This window comes from Etheostoma cragini, chromosome 17, assembly GCF_013103735.1.
Source record: "Etheostoma cragini isolate CJK2018 chromosome 17, CSU_Ecrag_1.0, whole genome shotgun sequence".
Taxonomy (NCBI): domain Eukaryota; kingdom Metazoa; phylum Chordata; class Actinopteri; order Perciformes; family Percidae; genus Etheostoma; species Etheostoma cragini.
Genome location: NC_048423.1, coordinates 15,978,840 through 15,989,075, shown reverse-complemented (window position 1 = coordinate 15,989,075; position 10,236 = coordinate 15,978,840). Strand labels below are relative to the sequence as shown.

General features: G+C 41.1%; 1 protein-coding gene and 1 long non-coding RNA gene across 7 annotated transcripts in view; both read left to right on the top strand.

Annotated features, from left to right (window-relative positions):
- macrod2 (mono-ADP ribosylhydrolase 2) overlaps positions 1 to 10,236 on the top strand; it is a 415,852-nt gene that overhangs the window by 116,828 nt on the left and 288,788 nt on the right. For all 6 annotated transcript variants that reach the window (XM_034897525.1, XM_034897522.1, XM_034897524.1 and 3 more), the window contains exon 4: positions 5,257 to 5,286. In XM_034897525.1, the coding sequence (XP_034753416.1) occupies positions 5,257 to 5,286 (30 nt within the window). The remainder of the gene's footprint in view (positions 1 to 5,256; positions 5,287 to 10,236) is intronic.
- LOC117960040 overlaps positions 5,905 to 10,236 on the top strand; it is a 21,852-nt gene continuing 17,520 nt past the window's right edge. The window contains exon 1 of the long non-coding RNA XR_004660055.1: positions 5,905 to 5,916. This is a non-coding gene — a long non-coding RNA (uncharacterized LOC117960040). The remainder of the gene's footprint in view (positions 5,917 to 10,236) is intronic.

Below are 10,236 nucleotides of genomic sequence, written 5' to 3'. Positions count from 1 at the left end.
ATCAGGCTGCTGCCTGTCATTGGATCCCACGAGGTAATAAAAACGGGTATGTGTGTGTGTGTGTGTGTGTGTGTGTGTATATAACAGCTGTCCCTGGTGTTGCCAATAATACATGCAGGTTAAATGCCGTGCATGAGAGTTAAAGGTGCCCACTTTTTTGCATTGATCCAATGGGATACATATCAGGTTTGTATGGAGAGAGAAAAACAAGTAGGATATCTGATTCATTAGCATCATAGATTGACATACAGTATGAGCGGTCATATGAGCAGGAGGTATTATCTTGGTGTAAACCACGTTTATTTATGGATGCCTATTAATATGTCAGTCAGATATTTGTTTTGACGCTTCATACGTTGCAGTATATGTTCTAATACCACTGTTGCCTCTGCTCGTGTGTGTGTGTGTGTGTGTGTGTGTGTCTGTGTGTGTCTGTATGTGTGTGTTGCTTGTTAGGAAGGCTGGTGGAGTGGAAAGTGTATGTGTACAGTGTGAGCAGCACATTATTTCACTCAAAAAGAATTTTCCTTCACTCCACTGACTCTTTGAACATCGACATTCAGAGTTGTCATGTTAAACATCAGAACACTATGAAGAGGAACGTCTAATGACCATCTAAGTGTCAAACAAATCCACAAATGATTGTTCTTTTTGTTTCTCTGAACTTTTTTCTTCATTATTTTAGACCTTCCATCTTTAGTTCATTGTGTTGTAGATGCTAATTTGTGCCCATCAAATTAGCTGTGAATATGATTTCTAATTACGGCAGAAGAATGGAGAAAAAAATATGACTCCTGGTTACAAAGAGCAGCTCGATTGACCTAGTTTGCACTGTTATGTGGGGCAGTTTGTGTTTGGAATCCCATTTGCTAAAATCAGAATTCCTTAATTGTGGACCGGTAGGACGTGCTTCAAAAGTGGGGGTGAGTGATTTTGAAATCTATAGCAGCATACCTTTGATACAGAATACAGCAAAGATCGTTCCTATCACAGTTAATATGACTCAAATACGGGAATGAATCCTGTAATATTTGCAGACACAGATAGGCCGGTAGCTTTATATTGCAGTGGCCGCTCTGGTTGCTTTGAAAAATTGCACAGATATTTTTTTTGACTCATCTATTTGCAACAGAGCAGGCAACTGGAACCATAAAACTTTTTTTTATTAGTTTCAGTACCCCACCTTTTATCCCAGAGTCACAGCAGAGTACACTATTAACCTCTGAGCTTATTGAATGTGTGCGAGGGGCTGGTAAGGATAAGGTGAGTTTGTATTCGATGGAGCATATTTAAAGGGTTCAGTTAAGGTGGCAGAGACCAGAAGGTAGACAGTGAATCAGTTTACTGCCTTTTGTGGTTATGCACTAGCACTTCCCATTTAACTGCATGATCTAGGGCTCTGCTGACGACACCAAAACACACATCCCAGATTCATGCCTCACTGCCCTCTGCACACACAGGACTTGGACACTGAAGTGCACATTAGCCATTTTTATGAATGCTTTGCAAATATATGGACACACTGAGACAAGAGGGTGGTTTTACCATTCCTGTGTTTGTGTCTGTGCTGGCTTCTTGACGCAGTGCCACGACCCATAAAGTGTGTCTGTCACACTCTGGCTCAGGTTCGGTTATCAATATTTTCTTGCTGTGAAAATCCACCGCAGCGGCTCCACTGCATTGTCATTGGCTGAGGAATAAATTAGGTTGCTGTGGGGGTTAAGAGTTCAAAGGGCAGACAGGAAGTGGGTACTCCCACAGTGACTGTTCAAGCATATGTTTGATGGGCCAGCCTAATGCCGTGAACTAGCAGTTCCTAATGACCTGCCATCTCCAGGCAGTCTGGGGAGCCCTTCCACTGAGATTTATGACCAATGTTGTGGTTACTACTGGGACGACTCTCAGCAGTACTCCTGACCAACTCCAAGTCATAGCCTACTGCTTTTGCTTCACTCTTTCTCTCATTAACCGGGTCATGACAAGAAATATTCAGGTTCTCTGAAATGTTAAAGCTAACAGATAACTGCATTATTTTGTCTAATGTGATGGAATCCTTGCAGTGGACATGGAGAAGGTTATCGGTTCTGTCCCTGAAGAAACATGAATAAAATTCTCAAGGGGGGCGCACACTGGTGGACACTGAGAGAGGACGACAAAAAAAATAATAACTTGTTAAGCATGCATTCAAAGAGACAACTCCACATGTATGTGCTCAGCCACTGTAAAAAGAAACCGATAATGGTCTTCTGATAATACTAATTGTTGGCTCTCCCAGTGCTTCCCTTAAGGCAGAAATGTGTTGATCCACCACAAGATAGCCAGACTTAGCCCAGGGCAGGCACAAACAGCAAGGAGAGCTAGTTTATAATTAATACACACTCTATAAAATATGCATTATGGGGTGGATGTGGCCAAATATGGATTTCTGTTTTGATTTTCACTCAGTATAATTGAAGTACTTCTCAGGCAAGACATACTGAATGAGACACAAGCTCATAGCCCCTTCTGCCAAGAGTAGAGGGCCAGCTCTATGTGCTGCTGTAGGTTAGCTTCTCTACCAGCTGCTTCTTATTTGTCCCGTGCTTGAAGACGGGTTGTTAAGCAAGTCCCCATCCACTTTGGGATTTTAATGTCTTCCTTGATATATCGCTGTGGGCTGAGCTCACTGAGTCTGTAGGTTACAGATATTTTGTGTGCATAAGCAGCACCAGTATGCTTTTAAGAAACTGCCAAAACATGTTTCATGACATTGTGATTAAAGCTAGAGGACGCTGAGAGAGGGGAAATGAAAAGGCATGTAAAAGCTTTTTTTTTTCTTCTTTTTTTCTTTTTTTACCTCTCCCTACTTCCATATTCATCAAACCCACGGCAGAGATGCGATGGCTGTCGAACGCACTTCTCTCAGTGGGCTACTGCCATGATCACACATGGTCAAGTCACATGTGGTTTGAAAGTACCTACCATCTCAACCCCCAGACTACCCCCGTTCACTACTGCCACTACCGCACCTAACACACATACACAAAACAGAGGAGTTGTGTCAGACTGATTAGCAACCACATCTCCAATCTCTGATTAGGTGTAGAGTAAATGAAGCACCCCCCTCAGTTATGCATTTCCATAATGTCAGGTAATTAAACCCCAGTGTTTTAATAGCTTAGAAATAGGAAGACTCCCCAGGAGACAAGACAATGATGATAGACTTTGCTGAAAACTAGCATACTATTAGCTTCCCTTTAACTGGCACTGGAACTGTTCCTTTCATTGTACTGATCTTGTAACAACCAGCTTAAAACATTTACATCATGACATAGAAAAGATGACATACACTTTACATTTTCTAAGCATTTAAATGTATCTTTGATAATAAAGCATTTAACTACATTTCTCTATGGTTTTTCAAATATGACCAGAACATTTCCGTTTCTGGAAAAGCATGCTTGAGTTGTGTGCTTGTTGTTGATAGCTGATAGATTCCAGAGCTAAACAGGACTGGGAGAGCATGAGCATCTTTTTCATCACAGAAAAACCTGGAAAGGTGCTATTGTAAACATGACAGTGGATTGTTAGTACATCCCTGTGTGTGTATACACACACACACACACACACACACAAAAAGCCCTTTTGATGAAAGAAATTCTGCAGTGGGAGAGCTTTCTTTGTTCTGTTGCCCACTTGTGTGTGGTGCTCAAATGCGAACAATGCAAAGCCATAATGGTGTAACAGAAAGGTGTGTATACTGAGTGAGCTCCAGCAGTCTCCATCATATACTTAATCAGGATTGTACTATGATTGGAAAGCTCTCCCTTATACCACATGCTCATTATCTGTTGCTTTTATACTAAAATGTTTTTTTTTTCTTCCCTTTTTTTAGAAATAATAAGCTTTTAATGGGGCAATGTTCACTGCTAATGATAGCCAATTCTGTAGCTTGAACTGAAGATCATTAAAGGCATGTTGCAGTGTATGATTCTTCCAATGCCCGCTGGATGAACTACACTTCAAACACATAGGCTACCTACTTTCAGTAACACCCCGATTAATAGCTGTACTTTAAATCCCTTCTAATCTTTCTCCTTTAATGTGCAACAGATGTCTCCAACTGACAGACAGGTTCCTTTTAAATGATACACTCTCCACTTAGTTAGCTGATGTTAACTTGTCTTGAAGCAGTAAACTGCATTTGTCATAGATTCACATGCGCAACGCAGGGCTAAGGAATGCTATACGTGTTTGTGAACTGAACTGTCTCAAAGCTGACAAGAGAATAACAGTGAGCGAGGCTTTACTCTGAGGGTGTTCTACTGCACATATCACATGTGGGAACGAAGCCTCACTCTTTGAGATCATGTATTGCACTGAAGAGCTCCTCTCAGCTCAAGTCCAGGGGCGTCTGACCGGGGGCAAAAAGGGGACTGAGTACCCAGGGCCCTCATTTGAGGAGGGCCCAAAAAGATGCTAAAATGAATAGCTGTGGATGCGGGGAGGGGCCCATGGAAAATGCCTTTCTACAGGGCCCAGAATTTTGTGCTACGCCCCTGCTCATGTCCAATGATTTGTGTGACATGTTTCCATAAAGAAACAACCAGAACCCGCAGAGGGGAAAATTTGAACTTGCACAGTAGATACAACTGTCACAAACTTCTGGCCACTGTTAATTGCTTTTGATGAAGCACATTTGGCTGCTGACTGAATCACACGTTTGCTGCCAAAGTTAGTATTCAAAGAAAAACGGTGCACACACAATACTCACTGGTGTCTATTGGAGATGTGATAAACAAACTATTGGATGCCATTGTTGTTGCTTGTTACCTTTGGATGCCTGTGGTGTTTTTTGGAAGCTACCATTAGAAATGCTAAATCTTGCATTGCCAGTTGCAGCTATTCAAATGTGTGATTACAGGTTTAACTGGGAAAAATATGTAACATGCAATCATTTAAGCCAATTTCAGGCTTATCTTGGCACTTTATACTAACTGTTTTCTCTCTCTAAAATATACCGAATGTTTTCATGAATTCTTCTGTTCTGTTCTCAGTCTCAGTGAAATTTGTCATTAGTAGTTCTGTTCATTAGATGATAAAAATGACCCATTGATTTAACATATAAGAGCTTAGATTGAATAGGTGTGTTTCTGAAAAATCACCCATTTGTGGTTATAAAATCAGAACGTTAATATCCAAATGTTGCTGACTTTATAAAATAATCCGATCTAATTAATATTTGAAGTTTACTGAATTCTTTTTTTTTCTCTACAGCAAACTCCAGTCTTCTGGGAGGAGGGGGAGGTGAGTAACACCTTATTTTTAATATCATCTCATTGTTTGTGCAATTATAGTTACACTCTTCACATCACATATGACACATCTATACTCTTCTCGTAGTCCATGGCAGACTTAAGTGTCTATTTAGCTCCAAGTGTCTGTTAAATGTGGCCGAATCTAAGGCCAAAACATTAGAGCGCAGTGCAGCGCAGCCTTGCACTGTGCCACACTGGGAGATGGTTGTTGCTTCAGTGGCTTGCCGAAGAACATTATCATCAAAGCGATGGAAGAAATCTGAGGCAGCCAACCGTGGTGTGGGAATAATGGGGTGGGAACTCCAGTAGGATGCTACTGCCCAATCCAACTGTTCTTCTTTTCTGAAATTTAACTTTACAGTGACATGATTGAAATAATCATTCTTCACTAAAGTAACACGAGGTTGGGCTAAAATGCTTCCAGTTAGATGTGGAATGTTAATTTTGAGGTTGAAAGGGGATTTTTGATGACATGTTGGAATGGTATGACAATGAAATAAGGTCAGTGCTTCCGTTCTGTTTATCCATCTGTGTTGGATGTCACTTTTAATTTGTCACCACTTCCTAACAGGCTTCAGTTGTACATGGTGATCTCAACCAGGACGTTAGGACGTTTTATGTAATCTACCTAATCTAATGTATATAGCTATAATAACTGTTTTATATAGTGTTTGGTGTAGGTCTCTGTCATAGTTACTGTTTTAGAAGTTCAAATTAAGAGCGCTTTCTTTAATGCAACTCATAAAACTAATAAACAAGAGCTTCACTGACATTTACAGTGTGTCAGATATTTTCTAATTATACACCATGCATGTGTGTATGGCTTGTATCTTTTTTTCATAATCCTAGAACAAAAAAAAAAGGGTAGACAGATAATAATGTGGGTGACTTGTTAAAATGTTGTACAGTATATCAATTTTTGTCAAAAATGTTCCTTCAAGTTACGTAGCCGGTTATGGAGTAAGAATTGGTTAGACCAAAGACAGCACTCAGGAGAGAATAATGCACTTTGCAGGATGGCACTTCTTTTTTTATTTTATTTTTTATTTAAACATCTGGCATGAAATTTGAGTCATCAGAGGTGAGGAGTATGCATAAAGCCACAGCATAGTTAACTGCTCAATGCACATGGGGTCCATTAAAGTGTACACAGGGCTGTTGAAATCTTATTCCCATCTAATCACGCTGCCTGGAGTGGCCCTCATCTTGTCTTATACACAGTTAAGACTAGACATTTTCCAGCCGTTGTTGCATAGAAGTGAGGCATCCCAATCTGTATCGGTGACATGGAGAGGCCCTCAGCGCGCAACCATCGAAAAGACTTGATTGAGATCAGAGGTCAGGAACACACCAAGCCCTGGAAAGCAGGTATTGGTGATTGGTGTCTGTCTCTGCTGCAGTTGACTCTCAGTAAACACAAGAAGCAATTTTCTTTGCTATTATGTTTTCCTTATTGTTATTTTGCAGCAAATCACTTTTTACAGTTCTAAAACTCTTAGAGCACTCAGACTTTTTGAATCATCCAGGTCCTTCATCATCTAGTAATAGGCATTGGGGTATTACAGGTTTGCCTTGTTTCAATACAGCAGCAACACAAATGAAGTCGAATTTACGGCTGTCAACACTGGAACGTGAGATCTTACGTGTCAATTATTGTTACTTTGCAAGAAAACATTAGTTGATTTAGACCTGCAGCTGTGCTTATTAACTCCAGAGGAATTCTAATTGTAGCAACTGACATGTTTTTGAGAGCAAAGCATCCTTTCAAACTTAATTCGATTCCAGCAATGTTATTGCTGGCAAGTTACTCTGACACAAAATACAAGGTCAATTATCTTTAAAATGCCAACACTTACATTTTATCATGTTAATAATGACCACAACATGTCTGTTACTTTACGATATCTTATATGTGCATTCTTGTGAAGTGTGTTTTATGTTATTATGGCATGTTAAAACATTCAGAGGTGATTATAACCAGGGAGAGATTACAATTCTCTATCAGAGAGCTGCAAATGGTACTTCCCCCCCCCCCCAGAACAAAGCTCTACACCGTTTGCCTTTTATCTTCACGAGGCTAAGAGGGGTTTTATCTACCAGTGTCTTTATCACTAGCAGGTGGCTGCTAAACCTGCAAAAGTGTTCTCTCTGTTCTCACCCTGGCCCTCCCTCTACCCCTATCTGTGGTTTGGCATTTGAAGACCTCCTGCCTTGGTGGCGGCGAGGATCGATGTGAAGAGGAGATGTGCTCTCATATAGGGCCTGCCTTATCTCCCAGCTGTCTTCTCAGGGCTCTGCAGAGGGGCAGCTTCACAACAGGATGATCCATCATGTTGGCCTCACGCACCTGAGCCATGTTTAGTTCTCACAGTTCTGGAGGTGGGCCTCCCACCATGTGAACAAAGTCTTTACTTTAAGTAACAAAAGTTAGTTTACCACCTACACACTTTAAGAAGTTCTCCTTGCTTAAACCCCCCTCCCCCTCACATGTGTAGGTATCTTTTAGGAGAAAAATTTCACCTCTCTGTATATCTTATCATTCATTCAAGCATGATGTGTGGTCACAGCAAAGCAGACTTGTGTTGGTGATAGTTTTGTTGGCTTGCAGCTAGAGTGGTGGGAATAGGTTGGATAAAGTTAAATTAAAGCCCTGGGTGAGATTTGTCCTTTAGCCCAAAAAAACACCACATAAATCCTTAGAAATCACTGATGGGAAATCTCTCTGGGTTGTGTGTCTTCTGTATTATGTACACAATGGGGTTAACCAAAATAGCACTGTTATCTCCGTTAGACATGTTGGTCTCACTGGGATTCCATACATACATAGGGGGGAATAACAATGATCTTTGATAATAGCATGCTAAATGAGGCCTCTGTGAATAGAGGGTAATTATGAATGGTACCAGACTGCTCATGTGATGTGTGTCACAGTATGGCTAGATGCTGGCACAGTCCCAAAAGAATATACCTAATGTAAACATCATGTTGTCTGTGTCCCCCCACCCCACCCCCCATATGACACTTTCTCAGACACACACTCACACACACACACACACACACACACACACACACACACGAATGCAAGCGCACACTGAACCATGTAATGACACCACGAAGCCCTGTGTAGCCAGAGAGAGGGAGCTCCACTTGCCTTTGATGTTTCCATCCAGGAGGGGAATGGGCTCATTAGCATTCTAACCAGAACTGTTGCCCATTTAGCACTAGGCTTTAACTAGACCACCCAAACAAATCGTTCTTCTCAGGTTGGGCCTCTTTTCTCTGCTCCAGTCAAGCGGCGGGGAACATGCATGGTTGTTTTTGTACGTCCTGACTCGGGCTAATTTGGCCACGGGCTGCAAATGCTCACTGATCTCAGCCTTTGTCATTGCTTGCATAACATAGGCTGTAGCGCTGTGGGCCCCCAGCTCTCCTCCCTCCTAGGTTTCCTGAACAGTGGTGTGAGTCATAGCAAGTACAAACACATTTTAACGTATGAGATTAATTATGCTTGCTGTGAATATGGCTGGCTGCGGTGCTGCTCATGTGGTTCATTGCCCTCTTCTGCAACTGAACATGACATCCATTCGGATGCAGACAAACAATGATAAGACTATGCTTTGTGGCTCTGCTGAGATAGTGATGTGTGTACAAAGGCCTGTAAATTCCAAATTGAATTCACAGAATGAGTATAAGTGAATGAAAATAATGAGTATATGAGGCCTGGCTCTGATCTTTGGGTGAAATGTGAAAACCTCTAGTACAATATCAGCATTTCAGTAACTGCAGTACTGGTTCTTCCAAAAGAGTGCTCCAGCATGTTTGAAAAAGAAAAGAAAATGTATCCACTTTCGGACATGTTTGGATAAGCCTTTATCAAGATTCCTAAGTGCTTCACCGTGCTTATCTCTATCCGCATTTGTTATGCAAAGAGCTCTGTTTTCTTTACCTGTCACCTCCAGATGAACCATTATCCTCTGTCTGGATCCTACCCCAGGCTAGTGTATTGGGTAAATTGGAGGGGACAGGGGTATGGTGCTCTGTGTATAGGTCAATAGATAGGATGGTGTTGTGTGACAGGTTTGGGTTAGGTGGCCTTATGTCCCTGTCGCAACTTACTGGATGCCCCAGAACTCCCCTATATGATTAATCATTCAACCATGACGTACTATTCTCATAACTCATAGATTGCACACTCTGCTTGACTGATGGTCCACAGTTCACAGATGGTAGTACCAGCCATTAGCATAACTTATGACAGAGATACGGTATTTCCCCATGGAGTAGCCTAAATAATGTAAAATGATAAATTGAATGCAAAGATTCCTCAGTCAGCGCGGTACCCTCGGGATTTACTTATCTACTCATATTTAGTGGGCCGTTAGTTACACTCTGATCTAGGTACACCTTGTACTTGTGCTGTAATGTTCCGTGTGTTAGAAAAGTGTGTTAGAGCAGCACTGATCTAAATATGTGTCCGTGTTCCTCCGCGGGATTAGCCCTGCTGTTAGAAACTATTTCCAAGGTAAACTCCAGCATAAATACATTTGTATTCTCTTTTCTCTGTGTGATCTTACGTATGTATTTACTTTTTAATTCGTACTTGTCATGCTTGCTTTTCATAGCAACATCCAAAAATGGGAGTGCCCACTTGCATGGGCTTGAGCCAGTGACATTTAAATTAAAAAAAAAATCCTTATTTGAATTGCTTCTTGTACTTATAATAACAACTTTACACTACACATCCCAAGTGTAATGCCTGTTATGCATTAACAATGTACTGTATGCTACAACTAAAATGTTGCCTTAGCTTAACTTAATGTGTAACCTAGTAGACTGACAAAAAATATACATGAAAAGCCACAACACTCCACTTAACCCCAATCAATATATAGTTTGTATTGACAAAGTTTATTCTGTTTTACACAAAGAGTTTGTGTAT